The sequence below is a fragment of the Aphelocoma coerulescens genome, chromosome 3, assembly GCF_041296385.1.
Source record: "Aphelocoma coerulescens isolate FSJ_1873_10779 chromosome 3, UR_Acoe_1.0, whole genome shotgun sequence".
Taxonomy (NCBI): Eukaryota; Metazoa; Chordata; class Aves; order Passeriformes; family Corvidae; genus Aphelocoma; species Aphelocoma coerulescens.
Window position 1 is genome coordinate 71,298,713 of NC_091016.1, and position 26,302 is coordinate 71,325,014.

A 26,302-nucleotide genomic window follows, 5' to 3' on the forward strand; every position below is an offset into this window, starting at 1 on the left:
ACATATCTGAGATTGTTACTGATAAAATGTAGTTTTATTAAATTATAAATTCTGTAACAAAAACGAGACAGATCAAGAAAGATCTCAAAAAACAAAACTACAAGGACTAGATGGCAAAGCCAGTGAAAAAGCCATGAAGAGTGTAAAGGTAAGGATTTGCAACACAAGTTAACAGCATTTTTACATTACCATTGAAAAAAGGTAAATGATTGCTCTTGTCTAATAAAAACACACTTTAACTCCAAACTCACATCTATTTTCTCACATTAAATTAAGCATCCTGCTCACACCCAACACCTTGCCTGATTCCACATTGCTTTAGTGTTCTTTTCATACATCAATCCATGCAGAAAGTAGTAAGACACTTAATGCAACAGTCAAGAGAATGAAGACAATTCAAGTTGTACAGTAGATATACATTGGCCAAAAAAGGATAGAGTATCTTCAAGGGGAAAATGCTACAAAATAAACACAAGACATTTTCAAGAAAACTGGGCATTGCTAAACAGCTTTCAAACCATTAACAGGACAACCCAGTTTCCTAGAGTTAAACAGTCTTCCAGCTGAGACATGTTAAGAGACTTAAGTTAAAACAGGCCAAATCTGTTTCCCCCCTTCACCCCACCCTCCCACCAAACACGCTGCTAGGTTTGAGTGCAATGCCAATGTGGACAGAAAATTTACAGAAAATTACAACTGAGTATTTTTTTTTCACATGGCTCTAGATTTAAACTTCAGTGACTGTGCACTGTCCATCTGGCCTTCTAGATCTTACACTTGTGTTTGCCACCCCACCCCCTGCCCCTGGTCTATCTGCTCCTGGCTGGCTTGCACTGGCATTCAAGTGTCTCTGCTGACCAGAGGATGGGCGTTGCTGAAGGTGGGCAGACACATCCTCACTGTCACTGCTGGCATCCGATTCGGTCTCCTCAACAGAGGTGTCGGGGGCTGGCACCCTACCAGAAGATGATGATTCATGGTCTTCTTCTCCCTCTACCCTGTGACTCCTTTCAGCCATACTGTCTCCATTTATTTGCAAGTGGGCAAAAGAGTTCTCTAAAGAATTGCTTGCATCGGGTGATGGCGTTGAAGGACTCACGAGCTGACCATCTAGTGCTGGCAGGGGCCTCACAGAAATGGATGCTAGAGGCTGCACAGCTGCAGCCCCTGGAGTCAGTGTGCTGTCCGCACCGTCAGCAGAGCTCTCTCGTGCCAGGTTGACACTGTTGCTGTCACAGTCCAGCCTCAGCCCAGCCACTCCCTTCTTTGGTATATCTATTATGTCCCGTTTTATTTTTCTGCGACGTCCATGCTCATTTCTCCTATACTGAACCATATTTTCAAGGTCTGCTACGTATAAAAAACCAGCAATTAGCATTTCAGTGCTCTTTTTACCCTTGGAGAAGGCATCTTCCAGCTCTCTGCTGGTACGTTCATCATACTGCCACCAGCCATTTCTACCTTCATAGTACCAAGCATATTCTCCATTGCCTCTGCTTGCTGCTTTGAGTTCTTCAGGTGACAATAAGGTTGGCTTGTCAAGAAAATCCTCGGGAATCTCTTGCCGGCAGAGCGCACATCGTTTCCCAAGCCAAGAAGCTCCCTTCACACACAGATAGCAGAAAACATGTTTACAGGGCAGACTTACGGGATGGACACATGTTTGCAGACAGATAGCACATTCAGGGACTTGCAGGGAAGGTGCTGCATTGGTACATGACTCATTTGTCTTCCTATTTGTGGGAAGCATGTTGATTGAATGATCTATTTCACCACAGCCAGCCATCCTGCAGAGGATCAAAGAAATTTAAATCAGTTTATTGTGTCAAACTAGCACCTCGCATCACATTTCACCTCAACATCCATGGAATGTTTACCTCAAATTAAGGTAAGTTACTGTTTCCTGAGGTGACAGACTAAATCAACTGGGAAAATTTCTTTTGCTAATCACCAATATTTTACCTGTTTAATTTTCAGCATGTTAACATCCCAAGTTAGAAAATAAATTTTGTTATTTTCTCTGTTCATTCTCTGAAGTAGTGTTGATTAATGAACCTTCAGCCAACCAGTTACTGTGGTGCCTCCTCAGGAAATTGAAAGAAACAATGGTTCTTTCCACAAGAGGTGACGTGGCTGTGAATTGAACTTAAAGAATCTCTCTTCAGACTACAGGTGATTGTCTGCTTGATTAAGGGACTGCCTGAACAGCATCTCAGACTAGGTTTACACAGTAAAAAATATGCCTGACAGCAGCACCCAGCTGAAGAATTCCCCCACTCTGTTCCTTAGTTCCCATGCACCACGGTACACTATCCCTCAAACTGAGCTCAGAACAACCACAGGGCTGCAGAAATAACCAGATCTGAAAATGGAGGTGGCCTTTTCCAAAGATACCTTGGATTCCTTTTTCTTAAACATTAAGTGAACCCCCTGATATATGCAAGTGCCTCTTGAAAGGAATCACTGCAGACCAGCAGAAGCAGCAGTGTATTGCAGAAGACGCACAACTCTGGCTTGTGAAGTCATTGCCTTTACTTTCTCTGGCCATATCTTATTTCTGTTATTAAAGATGATTTTGTAACTGTGAGGGAATGGGGAATGCAAAACTGCATCACTTTGGCATTGTGTAAGATTTAAGTAGTTGAAAAATTCTAGCCTAAATATGCAAATGCCTTCTCAACTACATTTTTGCCATGGCAATCTTTCACAGTCTCTTTCATGGTAATTTTCCTTTTATTTATTAACAATCAAAACCAAACACCAAATACCAAATGAGGGAGAAGAATAGGCTTTGGGGAATGGGACCTGAAAAGGTGCCTTTTTCCAGTTAAAATTCCCAAGGAACTTCAAGACTGAAATTCAACAAAACAGCCTTTCAGTGAAAGTAGTCTTTGTTGTACAGACAGCTAGGAATACTTCATGCAAAACTACCACAAGCACGTGGGTCAAAAGGGACCTTTAAAGGTCACCTAGTCCACTTTCCTGCTCCACATGACACCAACAATAATACTAGATTACATCAGCTGTGGCTGATCACTGTCTAGGTGAGTTTTTCTGAAACCTGCAAGGATGGAGATACCACAGGCTGCCTGGACAGCCTGTTCTAATGTTACACACATTTCTAACAGAATTTTCAAGAGAAAATGCCTAGTATTACTGTAAAAGCCTCCACTGCTTTAAAAATCGTATAAATATCTGCTGGGGAAAAAAAAAAAGGTTCAGTATCTGTATTTATCTTTACAAAAAATATCATGTGCTGTTTACTTAAAATATTTTTCTCTATGCTGTCTGTTCCCTTCTATCACTATAATTTCCTCTTGAAAGACCAATTCCCCTTTAATCCTTTTTTTAATCAAGTAATTCTTTTAAAAGCTCTACAGCTCAAATGCTTTTTCCTGAAGTAATACGTAATTGTATTCACCTATGTTTCAGTTTTGTATCTGAATTTCTTTTTCCTGAGATTAATGACAAATCTGCTAACAGTTCTTAAATCAGCATGCCAGATACAGACACAGCATTACCTACCAGCTGGTAACTGTGTTTTTACTGCACAGCACACATCTGTGAGATCCATTCTAACAATGTTGTGAACAAGTTGCTTTTTGGAAGCCTCACACTTCTGAGGCTGTATTTTTCAACAGATTTTTACAGCAAATGTCACAGTTTATACCAAGAAACTTACTAGAAAAAGGAGAGAATATTTCAGAATACCCACAAACACAACCCAGCCATCACTTCACAACAGAAGAGCTAAAAGAGAAATCCATTTATTGATTAATTTGTGCTAACCATGGCTGAGGTAAAAGATCTTAATTTTCAAGTGCCCCTACATTGAGATACTACAGTGCAAAAAGGCAGAGCAGCAGAGATTTCTACTTCCGTGCTACAGTTTTAGAAAAGGATGCTTCTCCCTGAATATCCTTTATAAAGTTATCTTTTTCAGAGTCAAATAAAATATTAGAACAACCTGTAGGTAAGTAACTTCTATACAAGTCACGTATCATAATTAAGATTTTGGAGGTGATTAAAATGCAATGCAGGGATGAAAAAGGCAATGCACTTTGACAAACTAAATTCTGATACTGTAAGCTAAACTAAAGAGAGTTTACCCTGAGACAAACTAAAAGAAGAATTAAAAGTTGTTACCTGTTTACTGTAAGCAAAAAAATGCTAACATTTGAACTGTGCTCAGTAGGTCGCCCATTTATTTGAGGGATCTGTAATTTCTTACTAGATCAAGATAATAATGCAGGATAGGAAAAGGAGTAAATGCCTTTTCTTGGAATTCTTTTTTGAGTTTTAATGACTCTAAGGAAAATGTTATGTATAAAATGAATAGAGCTGGAAGAGCAAACCCTTATCTCTAGAAGTGCTACCCAGGAACATAAAACTCTTCTAAGATAAGCACAACTGCAGTTGCATGTGCTCAGAATGCAGGACAATTATGCACTTGAAGATTTCTATCAACCACACTGATACTGTCTCTCACTTCTTGTTTTTAAATGCTAATTAACCTTTTTAATACCAAATCTAGGTCAGAGTTTGTTTATAACCTGGTAGGAGGATGTACACATATGTAGGTTTTTACTGAAGAGGTAATCCTTCAGAACTGAGGACAAACATCTCGGACTGCTATTCTGCTACATTATGGCTGTGGAAGCACTTGCACTGCAACTTCATGCTATTAAGAATTTAAAAAAACCTGACCACACAGTATTTTTCCTGAAATTAAGGTTCAGTCAAAACAGGCTTTATATCAGAACTGTTATCAAACAGGAAAACTCTGTTTTTTGGAGGATTGGGTTCCCTTTAAGACACTCCTAGCATCATGGAAAATATCATATTCTTGACAACTGACTACAAATTAATTAAACTCAAGGAAAAATTCTAAAAATAATTTTATTTGAAGTATTTAGATCCTTAATTCAGGTGTAAATAAGGGAGCAATAAGAACCTGAACTCTGCATTTTAGCATAAACACAGCCTAAAACTGAGAAGGAATTAGTCCAAAATCTTGCCAGATCCCACCTCTTGTGGTTTTCATTTTTAGTATTAAGTAATAAGTTTAATTTCTAAGCTATGGGGCCTTCATCAATACATGAAGTATGGAAGAGGTGATGTGTAACAACTACATGGAAAGACCCCAGGCCTTCTTGGACTTTAATGGAAGAAAAAGTAAATCCACACAAAAATCACTTCAAATTCCAGGTCAAGTTCTAACTGCAACTAAGCAGTCCATCAAGGAGCTGACATGTTTAAGTTCATTAACAAAACAACAGCTTACTTTTTCTGAATAATTTCTACTGAAGCATGCCACAAGACTGAAATGTCCTCTCTTCAGATGTCTCCAGCTAGGATGGCAGGTCCTCCTTCCCAAGGTTGGCTCATTCCTGATTTGTCCTGCTCAGTGGTACACTACAGCGTTTCAGCTTCTCTGCAAACTAACAGAAAGCAAATAATACCACCATTACAATGTTGTCCAGAGGTATGAGCAAGCAAAGTACAATGCCACGGTTCTGTTACAGAAAGGAAAATACCATGCTTTTATTTACTCAATGCAGGCTCTTTTCAATATAACTACCATTGGATTTCTGCTTCATTTTTTGCAACCATCAATTTTGATCCACAGTTTTTATTTTGATGTCTGGCTTAAACAAATCATCCTTTTTTAAGCATTATAAAAGGCAATTATTTTTGACTATAGTAAGTTAATTGCTCATTTCCATACAGTAACCTCACAAAAGGAGTAACAAGACCGAAGTTGCGAGCATGTTATGTTTATGCAATTGTAACCTCTAATAAATGATCCTTTATATTTAGGAATTTTAAAAAGTCACAGTGGCTTCCTAAAGCTGTTTATAAAACTGTCTGTATTACACCATTCCAAAGGACCGTCTAGCCATGTGTCTTGTCCTGACACGGACTAGTATCAGACACTTGAGGAAAAAACAGTGCACGTGAATAGCCAATTTCCCCCAGGTCTTCTCCGTATTTCAAGTAGAAATCTGCCTCTTTATATTTCGAGGCTCAGAGCCTTGAATCCTTGTCCTCTTTTACAGAGATCATTGCATTCATTTAATGAATGAACCTCAGAACCATTCAGCACTTTCTTCTTTATAAATCTACATATGTAGATCTTCATACCAGCTTATAAACAAACTCTATGACCTACATTTGATACTTAACAAGGTAAACAAACAACAACAAAAATTAATTATGACCTTCCTCTATTTCTTTAAAATGCTCTGATGGGCTCCAAGGTTCAACAATGGAAAGAGTGCATATGATCTCTAAAAAAAGAGGACAAGGATGCAACTCAGCCTCCACACCACAGAGGTAATACACCCCTCTTCAAGCTAGCAGATAATGTCAGTCACAATCCATTTGGTGAATGCCACCAACCAGAATCTGAGCCAAGTCATTTCACAAATACATAATAATCACTAAGTGCTTAACAAATACATAATAAGTTCCTACAGTAGGGAAGTACGAATCTGCAAACTCAGCAAGGGAAGGGAGACCATCACTCTTGCACTCTCACACCCTAAACAGGAAGGTCTTGACCTAAGAGAACAACCTTCAGTGAATCCTCTGTAAAAAGACTGATAAGCCACAGAGTCACTTCCTCCTTCTGGTCTGCAGCTTTCTGGACAATTCTTAAACATTTTGAACCACAGTTTCCAGTTGCTGCAAAACATTATACATAGGAATGATTTGAAGCAGATCTGAGAACGTCACCTCTTTGATTTCAATATGTTCAAGGAAAGAATCATTTCAGCATAAACACAGTGCAGAGCAGACATGTAAGAGCTGAGTGAAGTCAAGGAGTGATAAGTCCCTGGAAGAATATGCAGCAGTATAGTATTCTGTGCAACAGTCCTTCATTAAATGAGCAAACATTTATCATTAATAATATCAGAGTGTTCAGTTGACTTTAGTGCATGAAGTATTATTCAAGTGTGTTATTTTCTTTATAGCTAAGCTCCATGTAACATTCCGTGCAGCTATTTTTAGAATGAACTCCAAAAGAAAAATGCAAAAATTAACAAGCCTATCCACACCTTCTCTCCCCTCATAGTTCTAGCAGCTTTCCTTTCTTCACACATCAATCTGAAACCACGAGCTGCAATCGCGTTAGAATTGTGGCTCTACTAATCCAGAGACAAGATACTATGTCTTCTATGATCAAAGAGACAGCTGCAACAAGCTTGATGCTCTGGGTGTGGTGTTCAGTCCTTTATCTTCATAGCTGCTTTCTGTTACTTCAATAGGTATCACCTGAAGTCTTTTATCTACTACCTCTCACAATCCACTACTAGAAGTAGCACATCATAAAACGAAATGCTATGTGGAGATGGCAGAAAAAGGCTGGGTCAGTTCTGGGAGAGTGCTTAGGAAATAAAAATGCATGCACATATTCAAGTATGTAATTATACCTAGAAGAATCCAAGGAAGGCATAATTACAGGATTGTGGTAATGCAAATTTCCAATTTCTCCAAAGCTCTTGAAAAGAACTAGTTATACACTGACTTCAGGTAACCTCTACGTTTCATGGCATTGTTATTTTTTTAATAAGCCAGTCTTGAAAATTCTACTGAACAGACTGACAGACACTTGTGGTTACACAAGCACCCCTTTTTGGATGATGACTCCTCCTTTGAAGTCACCTGGGTAAGAGCTGTTCTATACTTAGCAATTAATTTTCTCTTCTTCCTGTAGTATGAGGAGTTACCCTATCTGCAGCAACCTGCAGGTATCCATCCCTTCCTAAACCCCTGCATCACACATTGTTTTTGAAACTTTAAAGGTGGAACAGACAGAAGGACAGTGTCACTGATGAGGAACAAGAATTCAAACTGGGCAACATCCCCATCCAAACTGAGACTCAGCCAGCATAGAATAGTTCTCTTTGTCCCCTTGAAAGTCTCTCAGGATGCTTACTGGGAGAAGTCATGTCCACTTCTTTCACAATTTAGGATTTTGAAGTCATGGACTTCTTACCAGACCTATCTCCCAAAATGACTTCAGGTTCTCCTTAAGAACAAGGTTAAGCTTTTACTAGGCCAAGATTTCTTGTCAGCTCAGTCAACTGTGCTCATTAAACCATGAGACCCAGTAAATTATCACATCCAGCACAATTTTTCCACCCTTATTTCTTTGGGGAAACAACAGTTACAAAAAAACCCCCAACAAACAAACAAAAAACCCACCCAAACCAAAACCAGAAGCAAACATATTTAGAAAGCCAGCTCTTGTACATTGATGAAGAGTTACCTACAGTTTTAAGCTTCCTCCATAAGTAAAATCTTAGCTTTTTAAAAACAAACAAGTGCAAAACATTGGTGAATTCAACTCACACCAGCCAAAGACTATTATCTGAATCCTACTTCAAATGGTAAAAATCTCATGAATTCTACAACTCCATATATATTATTCTAAAATAGCTATCACAAATTCATCATTTACCCCCTTGAAAACTCAGCAGAGTTACAGTATTAATTCACAAGAATAAATGCTCTTCTGTAATTAAATACTTGGGGTTTTTTTTCCATCAAACTCTCTTATTTGTAACTCAACTGGGGGGGGGGAGGAGGGGAAAAAGATCCCCCAAATTCTACCCTTCCCCACAAGTCGCCATGAACCAGACAGTGGGGGAAGAAAGAAGGTGGCTGTTTTATTTAACAGGAAAAATCACTCTCCTGTCTGATGGTCTGCTATTGTCAATACACTACCAGCTCAAGGTACTGAGTCTTATCAGGTATGTTTAAAACTCTCCCTGGCACTGGATAGCACAACAGATAAATAACCTCACTGTTTCCTGTGCTTGCCTACTTTTTTGTATCTGTTTCTTAAACTTAGAATATTCTCAGGAATTGCTGATTGTGATGAGACTTCAAGTTGCCTGTCATTCCTTATCGTTGGCTATTTCACATTAATAAACACCCAACATTTATGTGTACGTTTGGAACTGAATCATAGAATAGTCAAGATCAGAACAGTCAGCCATTTCAGTATTAAAATGCTCCATCTATTAAAAATGAGGTTGTTCCCTATGCTACAGTTGGAGTACTAATCTTGAATTTTGAGCATATATCCTATTTCAATCTATTTAACAAAGACAAATGCTAATTTCTCTCTCAAATCAAAAGTGTGCAAAGAATGAAGCAGAAACTGGTTCATCTTAAGTTACCAGTGCTTCAGAAACTGCAATAAGTACAGGGACATCTTCGTGTATATATACACACACACACACACACACTTGATTAACATGCACAGAAGAGAGGAAAAAAAAATCAATTTCAATATGAAGGCTTTTCCAGGGGCCCACTATTCAATGGACTATGAAAATACTGCAGTTCCAGCTCTTTAAATAAATGACAACTCAGTTACATCTACATTGATACAATATATTTTGAAGGAAACAAGAACAAACTTTTTCTTTCACTCACTACAGATTTTGCATTATAGCAATTTAAACAACTGACACTTCAATACACTTGGACAGAAACTACAGTATTAACCACACAAGACTACATAGCAAGTTCCTGCAGAAACATTCAATATTTAAGACTTATTCAAAATTACCAAACGAAGATTCAGATTTCACCATGTCTTCAATACTATTACACACTGTAATTTTTGGTACTGCATTTTTAGAGATGCTTCACAATCTATTTTTAAGTAGCCCACCGTCCAGAGGCAGCAGCTAACAAAAAGAGAAGGATTGGATTTTTAGTATTACAAACCTGACAGAAGCGAAACATTTTAAAGCTCTGCTTCCTATTCCTCCATGTAATTGTTAATATATAGTTGCTTATTACACACCAGTAACAAAACCTACAGCATTTCTCAGACATATCACTGAAAAGCTGTACTAAGATTAAACCTCCCACAATTTCAGTTTAACTATTTCACCATTCCGATCATCTTGTTCGTACAAAACCCTTATATTTAGTTAATATTTTACAACAATTTTTCAGTGGAGGCAACATGTACCGCACCAACAGCGGGACCCGTTTTCACATTTCACGTCCCCTTTTAATATTCAGAAAGGATGCAGTGCAAACACTTGAGCCGAGGCCGTCAAGCACAAAGAAACAAAAGCACTTCCACTAGGAACACTTAGTTACTTCTGTCTGGGTGCTCCGCGCTGCGCTCCCGTGACCGCCCGTGCGGCTCCGCTCAGGTCGCCGGCGGCAGTGACCGAGGCCGGCTGGGCACAGCGCTGACATCCGCAGGGGCGAAGCCACACATTAAAGCGCTGCACATCGCCCTGGGAATTAGAGCGCTGCGCCGGCTCGGCCAGGGGATTCCGCCACGCGTGACGCCGCCACGGCTAATGCTCCTGACCTATTTTACTGCCCAGCACAACGAAACCCCCGACTCACAGAATCGACCAGGTTGGGAAAGACCTCCGGGATCATCGAGTCCAGCCTAAGTCCGGGTCCGGTCGGGCACTCCGCGCGCACCTCGCTCCGCACCGGCGCGGGGCGCCGCCTCCTGCAGGGACACGGCTCCGCGGAAGGGGGCCTGGACCGGCAGCGGGGCCCAGCAGGAAGGGCCGGGAAGCTTTGCCAGCCGTCCCGGCTCTCCCTCCCAGCCTCTCCGTGCGGGGCCTGGGGAAGGGCTCCAGGGAAGGGCTCCCGGGCAGGGCTCCGCCGCCGCGGCCCCGACACTCAGCACGTGACCCCGCGGGCGGGGCGGCGGCGGGCGACACCCTCCACCCTCCCCTCCGCCAAAACAATACCGGGCAGGGCTCTGGCCGCCCGGCGGCCGCCCCTCGTTCGGTTCAGCCCAGCTCGGCCGGCCTTTTGTTCAGAGCCCTCACCCGTGCGGGGAGGCCGCGGCGCCCGCTCCAGCTCCCTCCGCTGCCGCCGGCGGCGGAGGGGCGAGGGGAGGCAGCGCCGCCCCGGCCCCGGGCGGCCGCGTAGGGGGCGCTGTCGGAGAGGCCTTTGGTGGCCGAGGCCACCGCTGCCACCGCCTCCCCCCGACCGCTCCGGCTCGCGCCCACCCGCGGCGGCGCGGGGACTCACCCGCCGGGCCGCTCGGCTCAGCTCAGCTCAGCTCAGCTCAGCTCCGCTCGGCCCCGCTCCGCCCGCCGCCACCTGCCGCTCCCTCCGGCCCCGCCGCCGGGACCGCGGGACGCGCCGACGTCACGCGCGGGCCGGGACGGCCGAACGCGCCACTGTGACGCCACCGCAGCGGGGGCGGGGCCGGGGCGGGCCCAGCTCGCCGCGGGGGCGGGGCCGCGCGCGTGAGGCCGGCGGGCGGCCCCGCCCCGGTCCCGCGGCGGTGTCGCGGCGGCTCGGGCGGGCCCGGGGGGAAGGGGCAGTGCCCGGCGGGTGCCCTGCGGGGGAACCTGCCAGGCGCTCGGGAGGGCCCCGCCTCTCGGCTGAGGCCCCCTGCCTGCCCCCTCGGAGCCCCTGCCCAAGTCGTGCCTCCTTGTGGCGGGCTGACCCTGGCTAGACGCCAGGTGCCCTCTAAAGCCGGCCTGGCACTGCCCTCCGCGGCTTGGCAAGGGAGGGGGAGTATAACGAAAGGCTCGTGAGTCGACATCAGGACAGGACGAGATCACTTACCAATTGCCGTCATGGGCAAAAGAATCTTGACGTGGGGAAATTAATTTAGTACCAATCAAATCAGAGTAGGATCATGACAAATAAACCCAAATATTAAAACACCATCCTTGCCTTCCCTTTTTTCCGGGCTGATTTTTGGCTTTCCACTCCTGAGTTTTGGGCCGCAGTCTTTCAGGAACAGCCTGCTCCAGCGGGTGTCCCCGACAGGGTCACAGTTCCTGCCAGCAAACCTGCTCGGGTGTGGGCTCCTCTCTCCATGGGTCCACAGATCCTGCCAGGAGCCTGTTCCAGCACAGGCTGCCAGAGGGGCACAGCCTCCTTTGGGCACCCACCTGTTCTGCCGTGGGCTCCTCCAGGGGCTGCTGGTGGATCTCTGCTCCCCCATGGACCTCCATGGGCTGCAGGGGCACAGCTGCTTCGCCAGGAGCGGCACCAGGGGCTGCAGGGGAATCTCTGCTCTGGTGCATGGAACACCTCCTCCTCCTTCTTTGCTGACCTTGGTGTCTGCAGAGTTGCTCTCAGTCACATTCCACTCTTCAGCTGAAGTTGTTGTGCAGACATTTCCCCCTTCTTAAATCTTTATCCCAGAGGTACTACCACTGTCACCGACAGGCTGAGCCTTGGCCAGCAGTGGGTCCATCTTGGAGCTGTCTGGAATTGGCTATGTCAGACACAGGGCAGCCTTCCGGGAGCTTCTCACTGTAGCCCCCTCTCCAAGCCCCTGCCACTACGAAAACCTTGCAATACAAGCCAAATGTACCAGGAATGAAAGGTCTGGAAGTGGTGGGAGCCTCAGTGTATGTATTCCCTGGAGCTTTCTGACCAGAAAAAGTAGACAGGCACGCTTCCTTGGGATTCATTCTTCAAGCGCCTGGTGGCACTGCTGGGGGAGATGAATTATCACAGCTCTGTCATGCTTGATAAATGTGAAGGCAGGTTGCAGTTGCCCCTGTTCCCCGCAGTGAGACCAGACAGTGGATTCAGCAGGAGGCACGAACAGTTGTTGGCCTTTCCAGGAGCACATTCTGCAGCTCAGGGAAACTGCAGCTCATTTTTTGCCTGAAAATTTAGGTGGCTTGACAGTCAGGCCTGTGCCTCATGCTGCTGTGCATCACCCGGCCGTGTTTGCGTGGCTGAGGAGGTTTGGCTGCTTTGGTGGTCACCCACAGGCAGAGATGGACCTCGGCAAGACCCAGATGTAACTGCAGGGGGTCAGAATGTCCCAAAGCTGAGCTGCTCCCATAGATGAGGTGCAGGGAGAGGAGACCTTTGCCACCTGCTGTTGTCAATTGAGAAGCCTGCTGTATTTATTTTTTAATAAACCGGGATGGGAGACAATAATCCACACATCATTTAGGCTGGAATGGTATTCATTTAGATGGGGAGAGAGGGGCTGTGTGTCCAGGTACTCATTGCACCTAAATGGAAAACTGAATATTTCAACATGACTAAAGTGCAAAATGTCTAGCCAAGGGCTTTTTAAAACTACAGCTACTGTCTGGCTGCTCTTTTTGATTTTTAAACCCCCGGAAATCACAAGCTTCAGAAAACATAAGAGATGAAAGCTCTAAAAATACTAAATTCGAAGTGTAATCAGGAATACTAAAAGAAATGCATTTGGTTAAATCACTTATTATTTTCTAAAAGTCTAGAAAAGCCAACACAAAATTAGCACTGGTTTTAATAAATGTGACATGTTTGTATCCAAAGACAAGCATTTACATGGTAATCTATGTTCTATTTAGATAATTCTTTGTGAGGCTGAGTCAAAGAATAGAGGTTAGGGTAAAGGAAAGGTCTCTTACTGGCAGTGTGTACTCAGCAACAATAGCCTTAATCCTTTACTGAACCAGACCTTGATCCTGTGGAAGCTATTGAGGCCAAGTTCCTGTCGGTTTCTGTTAGAATCTGACCTAAAAAAAGAAAGCAGGCTTGTGCTCTTAAGGGATCTAAAGAGTTCAAGCAAAGCTACTCTGACTTCATGCAGCTTTGTAAGAAAGGCAACACCTTGGAAGACTGTACTTAGTAAAAAAGAAGTCTGTGGCAGTGTATGGATAGGCTTGTAAGTTTCACTGAAGCTGCAGATGGACTGAGAAAATGTGCTTGTGAATGAGAGATTTTATTTTACACTCCATGAGTTATGGAGCAAGCATGGCAATCAAAGGAATATCAGACAGTGCCAAAGATAGTAACCAAAGAATTAAATGCATTGCACCTTACTAGACTAAGGGAATAAGGATCATGTAGGTATCTAGTTGAATAGATTGCAATAATGGGACCAGTTCTAGTAATATACCTTCTAAAATGTTCCCTACATGGTTATCAATCCTTATTACCAGCTCTTATTTCAGTCAGAACGGGTATTGTTTAAACATCTTTTTTTGTGTTTCTGTTTTTGGCATGGACACAACCTATGCATTCCACTGATGGCTTTCTTTAGGCCTATTACTTTGTACCTGTCTGTTATAACTGAAGCCACCTCAATTGTTTCTTTTCTACATCTATTTGCTTTACATTTCTGTTGTCTGCTATGTTTCTCCTTGTGTATTTTTATTGTTGTCTACAATGTCATCACTGTGAAATTTGTCTTTTGATCACCACCAAATTATTAATTAATATAGTGGTTTGAAAAGTAAAGATTTGTCAGACTAAGTCTTAAAAGACACCATTTCCTCTGCTAAGTGTCTACAGTCCCACCATTAATATTTTGCTGTGATGGTGGAGAACTATTAATCCATATGTCAGTATAAAGCATTTTTTTCTGCTTCTTCAAATCTGTGTGATACTATATAAACCTTTGCAGATGTGCCAATGTCTTATATTCATCAAGAGCTCAATCCCTGCTGCACTTGGTGCAGCTGAGGTGAGAGTGGAGAAAAGCAGTTTCCTTCTGCTGTGGTTTTGAGTCAGTTTATATTGAAGCAATTTGAGAAGTTGGTGTGGAGAACCTCAGAGCTGCTGCAAGGTAAACTATCAGCAAAGGAGTGGATGATGTGTGGTATCATGCCCATCCCACATGTAAAGACCAGAGATGGTGTAAAGTTGGCAGTGCACTGCACTTGTCTCTTCCATGCAGGGAGCCAGAGAGGGGCTGAGAATCGAGTTACAATGCGTAAATGTTCTAAAGACGAATCTTGATTTTGCTTGAGTGGCACATTCTTTTCATGAATCTCCTGTTGCTTATCAAACCCTGAATTCCTCTAAGCTGTCCTAAAGTAGGAGATCCCCATATTGCAGTGCCATTTTCATTGAAGTAATAAATGTCTTATACTCATCAAAGACTAAGATACACAAATTTTCCAGGATTATTTCTTTTTACAAATGATATTTATAGTTTTTTACAGTCCAAGATACAAGCTTATCCCTTGTGCTACAAGTGTTTTAAGATGGTGTCAGTGAGACAAAATGACATTCACTTGAACTCTCTTGAAGTGCAATGGCAGTTGTGCCAGTGGTGTATGAAATGTAAGTTGATTGATGGAAGTCCGAAGCCCCTTTGGGTTTGCAAGCGTTTCTTCATTTTGACCATCTAGAAACTGCTGAGGTTGATGTCTGTTTCAGCAATCTGCATTTACAGTCCTGCTGCACTGTAGCTAAACTGATTTCCAGTTGTTATTTGTAGATTCAGAACAAAGTGTCATTTAAAGGCTGAATTGGTGTATGGAAATGCAACTACTGTACCTCATGGAATATCTGTATTTTGCTTACATAATCTAGATATGTAGTAACTTCTGCCAAAAATGCTGTTATTTAACAGCTTTGGAAGGATTGTGCTGGTTAGTCATGAGAACAATCCCATTTTGCTTTAAAAACAGGAAGCTGAATGGTGCTGAGGAGGAGGAGTGGGAGAAGAGGAGCTCAGGGCGAGTTCTTTTTCTCAGTTCTCTCAATCTGTTACTTTTGCTGTATCTGTACCCGTTCTGTCTGTGAGCTCCCGAGGAGAGATCCTGATTCTTTTGTTTTCATTTAGTGGCATTAAAAAATTCCACACAGCATACAAAACAAATTTATTTTATTGCCCCAGTTGGCAGGCAAGGTAACATTTTCTTCTGCCAATAAGTAAACATTGACTTTTTCCATTATCCCAGCTGTCAAAATCATATCACAGTATATGTTGCTGTGGAATTGAAGTCATCCATATGGTGATGCAGACAAGCAGAAAAATCCCACCACAAAACAGCTATTGCATTACAATACAGTATGTTTAAATCGTTTAGTTTTCCAGGCAGAGAGTTTGCAGGATTAAAGCCTTCTTTTCCCCAAAGAAAATCTTGTGCCTTAGTCTTGTCATCACTAGAATCTCTATTTGACATCTTCCCCATCAACTAGGGGTGCAACTAACCTCATTAAAAAAATATTTTGGGATCTTCAAAATCATGATGATTACAAAAATTACGAGGTTAGATTTTGGGTTTCTTTTAAATTTGGCCCCAAGCTTTCCATCTGTAGGACTTAACAGTAACTTACAACTACACATAAAATGTTGGTCTCTAGCTATAAAGCAGGCTTTATTTTAATTTTATAGAAGCTGAAATTCTTGTGTAATCATACATCTTCAGAAATGAAATCTCGAAAACTAGCTAGAGTCACAAGATTCTTGATATATGGAAAGGCTGTTAATCACAAGGAGGAGGTAGCACACTCATACTATATTTATTTTTAGTGAAAGAAAAGCAAACTGTAAAAAAATATGTTGTCATCTTCATCTTTCATTTTAAAAAATAGTGAATGAGAAATTGCAATTTCCTTTTGTATCACTAGATGGTATCTGGTAACTGTGGGGAAGCTGAGCTCTTATAAAAAATATTTGATAGACTATAGGTACTGCTTTCTCTCCTGATCCAGCTGTTGCACTAACCAGACTCCTGGCTTACAGTAGGAATGCCTGCAAAGTTGTTCCTGACACCTGAAACTGCTACTTGTTGTACCAAACCCCTGATCCTATTACAGGCAGTGGCAAAACTTACTGAGCGGTTCTGTGCTCATGTTTTCTGGGAAACTGCACAGTACTTAGGCCTTGAATTTAGGATTACATTTTTGAAAAGGGGAACTCTGTATTGAAATGCTTGAAAACACCCAGACTTTATTGGAAAGTTAGCAAAGTCTTCAAACAGCGTGGATCAGATCTTCTGAGCTACCTGCTGGTGAGTGCTCAGTAGGTGTAAAGGTTCTTATGGAGACAGAACCAATGGAAGTGTAGGTTTGTAATTCTAGTTATAACAATATGAACTACCATGTAGTTTCCATGCAAGGACCTACTTTTACACTAGAGGGCATCTTTTTATTTTGTCAGGTAGTAGCTTTGAATGCTACATTGACATAATCAAAACAGCACCTCCTATAGCAATTATATATATATTTTTAAAATATGCTAGTATAAGATGCTTGCTATTATTTTATAAAAGAACTGAAAACATTTTATGCTGTTCCATTTGGATTAACAGTTCAGCAACTCAAATGGAGCTATTTCCATGTAGTTGCTATAGTAGTCCATGACACTGTAGTTTGCAAATTATAAGTTCAAAATTAAAACTTCCTTGGATGACTCTGTCCCCTAGGCTTTACTTGTGTGAAAAGGGTGTCAGAAGCAAAATTTATAGACATGATTCCATGGTTTAATCTTATTTCTCCTGTTCCATGGGACCTCAAAATTTCTTAGTGCTTTTTGGAAAAAAAAAAGTGTTCAGTTTTCAGGCGCTACTTTGCTGTTTGTTGGTTTGTGCTTTTTGCATTCCCTTTGTGTCTCATATGCTTAGACTCTGTGGCTTTCTGGGTGAGAGACCCATTATGATGGGCAGTATCATCTGAAGCTTCCATAACCATTTCACACGGTGTCACCAGTTTCCACAGCAGCAGGAAATGTTGTGGAGAAGGGACTCAGAGTGCAGGGCCCTGTTCTGCACAGCCTGACCCTGCTGGGCCTTTGCTCCCCTTGGTTTTCTCCCCAGTGTGCGGCAGGTTCCTCAGGAGGGAAGGGAGTGAGGAACAGAGCCGTGCTGTGTGGTGGGTAATCCCCCAGCACTGCACCAAGGCAGTCTCTTTCTATAGCTTCACCAGACTTTTCTCCATAAAGAAGAAAAAGAAGATGGAGTTCTAATGGTAAAATCTTAGAAGGAAATGAATTTCAACCCATGCTTAAATAATTATTCTAATTGCAGTTTTGATGATTGTCACCTCTAAGAGCCACACAGAATGAGACAGTTAATGCAAGGGTGATGTTGCAAATGGAAGAAACACTATCACTTGCTTTTGCATCTGTCTAATAAAGTGTTCTGAGACAGTATGACAGCATAGCACAGAAATTTCTTCGTGGCATGAAACTCTGAGCTGACAGCAGTTCATTGAGGTTTGATGCATGCATTAGTCAGTAATGTTGTACTGCCTGTTATATATTAGAGTTTAATTAACAAATTGAGCATCCATAAGCTGATAAAGGGACATTCAGCATAGTTTGCAAAATAAATAATACAGTCAAAATTTAATAATTGTGATTACCCACATAGCCCCCAGGCCAGTACTTACTCACAACCTTACATTTTGCAAGTAGTTTCATTAGATCCAAGTGAATATCTGTGTGTGTTTAACTGCCTGCTACCTGCAACCTGCTTGGGTTGGCCCAGGGAGCATGTGGAAAGTTTTATGCCTTCTCCTATAAAAGGGGGTGGTTTGAAAACATCACAGTGCAATTAACCCCTCTGTACATCTTCTCTGAGGGGCTGAGAGTGACAAATTTACATCCTGGTTTAATTTGCTGCCAGACTGGTTTAGAAATGGCATGAGCAGGCTGCCCTGATTGCACCATTTATCAAGAAGAGGTGCTCCAAGAGAAGATAAATGACTTGTAATCTTGAAAGAGAAGGGGTGCATTTTCTGCAGCCTAGAGTGCAATGCCCTTTCCTTCTGTATGCTTAATCCCTTGACTTCAGCTGTTTCCTGCTCATTTGGTTAGCTCTAATCGTCCTAGTTGCTCTGATTGAGTTCATATCAGTTCTGTGGGTTTCACAGGATGACAGAAATTAGCTGCAGCAATACTATATTCCCTCTCTGGACCCAAATAAAGAGAGCAGGCAAAGGAAAATGGAAGGCAGGAAAGGAAAGTTCCCAAAAGGATCACAGTACCTTTGGGATTGCAAACTTGCCGTATCAGTGGTCATTTTAACTAGCTGTGAAATGAACTATAATACTGACCTGTTTCACAGGGATCTTATCAGGATTCATTAGATACAGTCCTTTGAAGATGGAAACTACAAAGTGGTAGTATTCTGCTGACGCCATAATCCTCTCCAGGTTCCTACATGTCAGTAGAGAATGCTCTGGGGAAAGCAGTTGTATTCAAACTGCAGTTACTTACCATTTATTGTGCATAAATTATTTTATCTATTATGTATGCTTGAGTTTATATCTGCTTGGATTTTCTTCACTGCATTTTTTCTTCTCTTTAGTTTGGTTATAGGATCTCAAGATGAAATTAATTTCTTCAGTTCATTGTGAGGCTACCCTGGGGATGACTCACCTGAGCCTTTGTGGGCACCAGTGCATAATTACTGGTCTCACTGGAATTTAAAAGTGCTATTCCAGGGCTTCTTGTTGTGTGAATTAGGTCTCTTGGTACATCTATAATGTTAGTTTGGAGTTTGTTTGTGGCTTAGGTCTGGTTTATAATCGTGAAAAGCTTCTGATGTATTAATGCATCATTAATTTTCAAGAGTGTGTATTCTGTTAAAGGGTTAAGGTAAATAGATCAGGCATGTTGTTATTTCATTTGAAGTCTTCACATGAGCTGCATTTCTAGAAGTGTTCTAATTATGTGGAGCATTGAAAGCTGGTGAAAAAGCAATGGAGTAAGATGTTCTTGCTTCTCGGCTTCCAGCAGTGCTGATAAAAGCCAATGAGGGGTTCATATTGGGAACAGATGAGGAGTCTCAGTTCACCACTCTTTCTGGTTTTGGGTAGGATGTCACTGTGGGCTTAATTCTGGCAGCTTTTCTTGCTGGGTAGCACTTATGTCTAGAATTAGTTTCACTGATTTCAGTTAAGTCATTCAATTGTATGATGATCACTTCTTTCACTGCTGTCTTCTCTCCAGGGAATTTGTGTTAGGCTTTTTAAAATTCAGGTAAAGGAAATGGCTACACTATTTCTAGTAACTTTGAAACAAGCTCTGAAAAATCTCCCTTTTTTATGTCTCCATTTTGTGGCACCACTGAGCACCACTGCCTTTAGCTGTGTATTGCCTAATGCCACGGGGGCACGCTCACAGCCAGCAGAGCTCAGTGCCATTCCATGGAGTTTAGCAGACTTTCAGCTGTCACATCAGCAATGAGTAATGTGTAGCCTTTCAAGTACACAAATATGTGATCAGCAAGATGAGTAGGTTGTATCTGCCAATTGTATAAACTCCTGGATTTGTATGAGGGCTGAATTTATGGCATCTATTTACCTGGAGCCTCAAGGCTGCTCCCATTACTCATTTTGAGCAGGATGCTGGAACTATGTTATTCCACTGATTCTGGATTAAATTCACTGCTGTTGTAAGAGTATATAACTAACTCCTTGAGTTCCAGGGAAGTGACTATTGGTTATATCATCCACAGACTCAGTTGTATGATTTCTTCCAAGATTCCAGCACAACTGGATAGTGAAACAAAGTTGAAGCAGAATGTAAGCTTAAAGAGTGAGCAGTAAGGCTAGAAAAGGTGACCAGATATATATGTATATATATGAACAAATGAATGAATGAATGAATGAACTTAATTCTGATTCATATTAAAGACTCTGCAAGGCTATAGATTTCAAAGATGAGGCAGTATATGTTTGTGCACTTGGTTTGAGAGGAGATGATGAATCATCTGTACTTCCATTTGCATTTCCATGGTGTGAAAGGTATCTATGGCTTTTTAGTGAATGTGTGCAGTTGTATACATCCTCACATATACAGCTGAGGATACATCATGCTTTGTGTTGTGTGGCAAATTTCTGTGATGCTCAGGCCCAGCAAAGTAGATATTCTGTGTAGGCTCAGGTAAATTAGTGCTGGTGGTTTTGGTTCAGCTTGACGTGACATCAACTAATTTTGTTGATGGATCAATTATTTGCACCATCTAGCTTACTACACCTCATTACTCCCACCTCAGTTTCTAGTTTGCTGTAAAATGGCATCAGGAGTGATAAATTGCAGAACTCTTCAGGAGAAGTAGAAAGCTCTGCAACATTTGCAGAGGAATATTTGGGACTCAGGGTATATGGACAGGTGTGGTGGACAGTTAGGGATTGCTGGGTAAGTGCAGAAGCTGAATATTTCTGCTGAAAAGGCTAGCAGTGGTAGGATACTCATTCTATAGTTCTAGTCTCTGATATTATCAGGCTTTATTCTTCAGTGAGGTGCATAGTATCTATCATCATTCCTCTTCGATTAGCTGAAGAGATGCTGAATCTTCTTTTGGAGCCCAGATTCTATGGCATTGTTTTTTCGTTATCTCCAACAAAGGGATAGAAAGCTCTTGTAACTAAGACTGGGAGAAAACCTGCAGCTTTACACAGAATAAGAACTTATAAAGGAACATTCTTTGACTAATCACCCAGCTGAAATGCAGTAGCAGTCAAGATCTCTCAGGAAAAAAAGAAAGCCCATATTGGAGGGGTGCCTGGGGTGATAGTAGACTGAAAAGGGCAAAGAAGGGAGGACTCGTATTTTAAACTCATTGAAGATTGTTAACTTTGTTTAGAGTATACAAATGGCCCAGTTATGACAGCTTAAGAGCTGATGCTCTTAGTTGAGTGCCCGTAACTGTCTTTGTATAAACTTTTAAACCAAAAGGAACAGGTCAAAGCTAGGTCACACTGAGACACTTGATATGAGTATTAAATACACTTCAGCCTCTCTATTTAAGTGTCTATAGATACACCACTCATTTAAATTTGTGAAAATGTAGGTGGGCTCCAGGTGTCTATGTACATGTGTCTTGGGCCTCTTGAGATGCTGTAGGGTTTCTGAGACACCCACTGGGAGCTGGTACATCTAACACAGAGCCTTTGGGATACCCATGTCTGCAGTGGTAACTGAACTCCAGGCAGGCTGCCCCAGGGCATCTTGGACAGCAATCCACGAGATGTTCAGGAAGCTGCACTGAGCTCCTGGGCAGTACAGTCAGAAGAGCTGCTGGATCAACTCTGTTTGTCCCAAAGTGATTCAGAAGGCAGGTGGCAACCATGCACTGTTTCGGATATGACACAAGCCTTACTGGACACATGTGCCCTTTTTGACGTTCTGTTTGGAAGTAAGCAGAGGCTTGATAGGGAATGTAAAATGGCCCTGGGCACCTACCTTTGGACAACTGCATTACCCTCCAGCCTCCATTGCTGTATTCACCCATTTTACTGTTGACAAAAACAGGATTTTAGACACCTAATCTGTGCAGATACCTCCATGTAAACAGTGAAACTTGGGCATGGTTATCTCAGTTTAAACCTGGTCCTTTGCCTCAGCCCTGGAACAGAGAGGTCATGCACAGAGGCTGATTTAGCCAATGAGTTATGCTCCAGCAGGTCACTGACTCCTGCACTTGAAGCTGCTCTTTCTTGCTGGGGATTGCTCTTGCCTGTGCCCAAGCATCCATGTGTTGGTAGAAGCCAAAGGTTTTAAGGGCAGCTGTGAGCAAAAGAGAGGCTGTTGCACTGGTCAAGGCTGCAAAGGCTTTTGTGTCCTGATGGCAGATGCTGAAGAATTGGATCCCATGAGCTTGCACTTGGTTACTTTTTAAAATATGAGATATACATAGAAATTCCCACTGTGTGATGGCAGCAGAGACAACATACTCAAGGGGCACCAAAGTTTTCATCTTTCCACTGTCCATCTGTGAGTAATAAGGTGGAGTAACGCCATAATAGAATAATTACCACAATATTCTTTAACAATGGGAGTCTCACTGATAGCTGAGCATATTTAAATTAGGGTATGTCATTTGTCATGATGCAGTGAAAGACAGTACTGTTGTCTGCCAGTATCCATAACTTTACAGGTAATTGCAGCTATATATGAGCCATGCTCTTGTTTGATTAGATTGTTTACCCAATAATTGAAGGCTTATTGTAGTATAATTGTAATTGTAGTATACTGTGTTATTTCTGAACAATGGAAAAGTAAAGGCTAAAGGGTATCCAGTGGAACAAACTGCCTCCTGCATGCAAATAAATTGTCCAGTTGCTGTTATAAAAAAGAAGCATTGTGTTCTGCCAGACTTGCAACAAAGAAATCATTATGTCTGGCCTGTGTGCTGAAGAACAATGATCTCTATTTCCAAAATTAAAACCATAATTAACCTATTATTATGAGTCCACAACACAAGAATGAAGAAAATGATAGTGTTAGGCCCCTCTGAGTCTCAGATCCCCAATTAGCAACCCCTGAATCAGTGGTTCAGATTTTTCCTGTATGAAGATTGCTTCATGCCTGACTCTCTGTCGGTTTATGGAGGCATCACCCCATGGTCTGAGTCACTGAAATGCTTCTCTCGTTACCTACCTGCTATGCAGGACATTGCCAAGAAAGGCAAAGTGTCATAGGGATGTACCTCAAAAATCTAGGGAAGCAACTTAGGCTCTGTTAGTTACTGGAAACCAGAAAATTATACAGGAGCCCTCTCACCCGTAAACTGTGGTCACAGAATTTTTTTAGCTAATAAAAATAGTCTGAAATCACTTCTCATGTCCTTCTTCAGGGCTGCATTTCACTTTCCTTTGGATATTGCTGGGAGTCTTGGTCTTGATCATTCTGTCTTAATATAATTGCGAAAAATAGAGTAAAAAAAGACAAAGGTGGCACTTCAAGATTTCCACCACAAAGCAAACTCTTTAAATTACAACTGAGAACATACTGATGTGTGTGTATGTAAGTATTTGTTCACATCCCTATTACTGTCAGATGTTAAGGCCAAGATCTTCATAAGTCTTATGTTTCATATGTATTATTAATGCATCATTGAATTTAAAATGAAGACATTGTTCAGGTCATCTGGACACAGTGATAAATAATAAAAGTCAGCAAAAGTCTCTGGGTAGATCTTCAGTATCGCCTAAGCTTCTGTAGAGAATGAGTGAGAACACTGCAGCTAAAGAATTTGCTATGTTATTTAAACTGGCTGACAGTGCAAAAGCAACTTCAAATTTTGAAATACAAAACTGCAGTGAGTCAGAAAATAAAGAGAACAGTTTTAATGTGACTCACCCACTTACATCCTATCTCCAGGTTTAAAGCTGCAACTGACTGTGCAGTCTGGAATACCGTGCGTGGGTAGGGTCAAAACAAAAGCCAGATGACTAGGTTTTTTCTTTTTGTAATGAAAACTTTGAGGAAAAAAACATGATCCAGAGCAAGAAATAAAGAAGTTCCAGGTAAAATATGGTTTACTGACATAATATTATGACCAAAATTCCTATCCCATCAGTTGTTCATGTAGCTTCATTCTTCCTCTACACTTCTGTTTTTCTGCCTCCTGTAGTGCCTTTGAAGGGACTCCTTTAACCATTGCCTTCCTCAAACGGATCCTTCCCTGTGCTCAGATCAGTTCAGCAGCCACATCACTTTCTGCCCTGCACACCCGTGTTCTGCTGGTGAGCAGATGTAACGCTGCTCAGCCAGTGAGGCTGGTGTCAAAGAGATCTCAAAACAGGGTTTTTTTCAGTAGATGTTCCTTTGCTTTCTGGCCATGTGATCCTAGTTGCCTTAGTGTGCATGGTCTAAATTGGAACAGTCACACAGTAAGAACTCTGCTCTGCTCTGATGTCTGCTCCAAATTGGGACACTCAGCTGTGAGCCCAACTGTCTACTAGTCCAGTGAAATGTCACTGTCCTGGATCCTGGTATCTGGAGTACAGAACTCTCCCTGTCACTTTGCAAGTGTTTGTTTTACTTCCAGGTCACAGCAAATGCATGAAATAAATCACTTGCTTGGGTAGACATAGACATTGATGCACATACCTGGAGATTCAGTCCAAGAATTCACTTTTTAGTTCTGACTACATTAGATAGCTCTTTGCTCTGCTTTCTGAGGATCCCTGTATGGGATCCTTGTTTTCAGGATACACTTGGAGTGGGAGGACTGTTTCGATATTGGGAAGTCTACGCATGCTGACTGGCAGCTTGGGATCTGTCTGTTGAATGCCTGCTTTATACATGCTTAAATTTCCCCTCCTCCCCCCCAGATTAGGGTGAAACTGGCTGTCAAGGTGGAAATTTGCTAGGACAGCTCATTACCAGTTTTCCGGCATCATAGCCCAAGTTTTGTTCCTTTTAGAAAGATGATAACGTTTATGTTTTGCATTTTTCTTCCAAATTAGGAGGCTCCACTGTTTCTTTGGATCACTGGGAAACAAGGGGAGTACATTTTATTTGGAAAAGAGTAGGAAAGGTGTTATTCTTGTCTAAATGAATGAATGAGGGAGCTAGGAATGCAAACATGCACATCCTGAGAAAGGGTAAAATGAGAAACTGGCTACAGATGGGATGGAAGGGATATGTTAGTTTTAGTGCTGGGGCTTCTGTGTTTTGTTTTTTCATTTGCTAAATGCCCTCAGTGAGTTATATTGTTTGGTATATCCAGAAAAAGGAGAAATTTGTACAGATAAAGAATTATTTATTTGTGTTTCCTTTAGCTGATTCCCATTTGTGGCCATATCCCTTTCATCCTTGGCAGTGTTGCTGTATGGCTATTATTTGCTTCATAGGTATGTAGGTGTGGGAACATTTTTCTGCAACTTATTTTTTTTAAAGCTTTGATCATTCTCAGTGCTTTTGCCTGAACAATTTCTAGTTATACCACTTCTTTCTTGAACTGTGGTACTTTAAAGGGACATTGTACTTCAGCTGATCCTTCTGGCAGTACTGAATAAAACAGAAGAATTGTTTCATGTATATTACAGACTGTATTTCTGCATGTGTGTCCCAGTATGATGTTTGCTTTCTTTGTGATATGACACTGTTTACACTGAGCTGTGAATTACCACTGCTGTCTAAGGGGCCTTTTCTTCTTACTCCCTAAATTTGTATGCTTCTGTCTTCATGTGGTGCTCTGCATTTTCCCTTTTGATTTTCATCTTGCTGCTTTACAGAAGCCCACAGGAACCTCCTCAGCCTTTGGCCACAGCCTTCTCAGAGATTTGTTCTTATGCTTAGCTGAGGAAAGAGATGGTGGGAGCTTCAGACCAGCTTCAGCAGAGCTTGTGCAAGGGAACACGTGTTTGTACCAATGGCTTTATATAGAATTTTAAGTTCCTGTTACTGCTTGCAGAAAAAATCATGTGCAAAGACACCTTGACTACAGATCTGTGTCACTGTATTAAAAAATCAGGGTAAAAGCTGTTTAAGACAATACACAGTGCTGTCAATGCATTCTTTAAGTAATCTTCTGAACTCTTTGCATTGCCTTTTGCCTTATAGCAAGCACAGAATGTCCACTTTTCAAATTAATATAGAAATTCCTTATGATACTGTCAACTGTTCTTCAAAACATGGCAGTTACTGCTCTCCCACACGGGGAGATGGCTAAAGGATGAGGAGGATGATTCTGCAGCTCTCCCTTGTAGCAATAAATAATACAATGCATGGTGCTGCTACTATGATTTTTATAAAGTTTATAATGTTTCAGTAAAACTGGTTACAAAACATGCTAAGTATGATTTATGGGCCTGAAATTATGACTATCCAGCATTCCTGAGTGATGGATTA

General features: G+C 41.9%; 1 protein-coding gene across 4 annotated transcripts; it reads right to left on the minus strand.

The window, feature by feature from the left end:
- Positions 1 to 7: 7 nt before the first annotated feature.
- RNF146 (ring finger protein 146) lies at positions 8 to 11,186 on the minus strand. Of its 4 annotated transcripts, none has more exons than XM_069010819.1 (4): positions 11,035 to 11,186; positions 10,390 to 10,501; positions 5,285 to 5,441; positions 8 to 1,787 (listed from the first exon to the last, which is right to left on the minus strand). In XM_069010819.1, the coding sequence occupies exon 4, from the start codon at positions 1,784 to 1,786 to the stop codon at positions 728 to 730; it is 1,059 nt and encodes a 352-aa protein (XP_068866920.1). In that variant the 5' UTR covers position 1,787; positions 5,285 to 5,441; positions 10,390 to 10,501; positions 11,035 to 11,186; the 3' UTR covers positions 8 to 727. The 4 variants fall into 4 exon arrangements, with proteins under 4 accessions (XP_068866920.1, XP_068866922.1, XP_068866923.1 ...); XM_069010821.1 differs by lacking the exon at positions 11,035 to 11,186 and adding an exon at positions 9,587 to 9,707 and having other exon boundaries at positions 10,390 to 11,024; XM_069010822.1 differs by lacking the exon at positions 10,390 to 10,501.
- Positions 11,187 to 26,302: the final 15,116 nt, after the last annotated feature.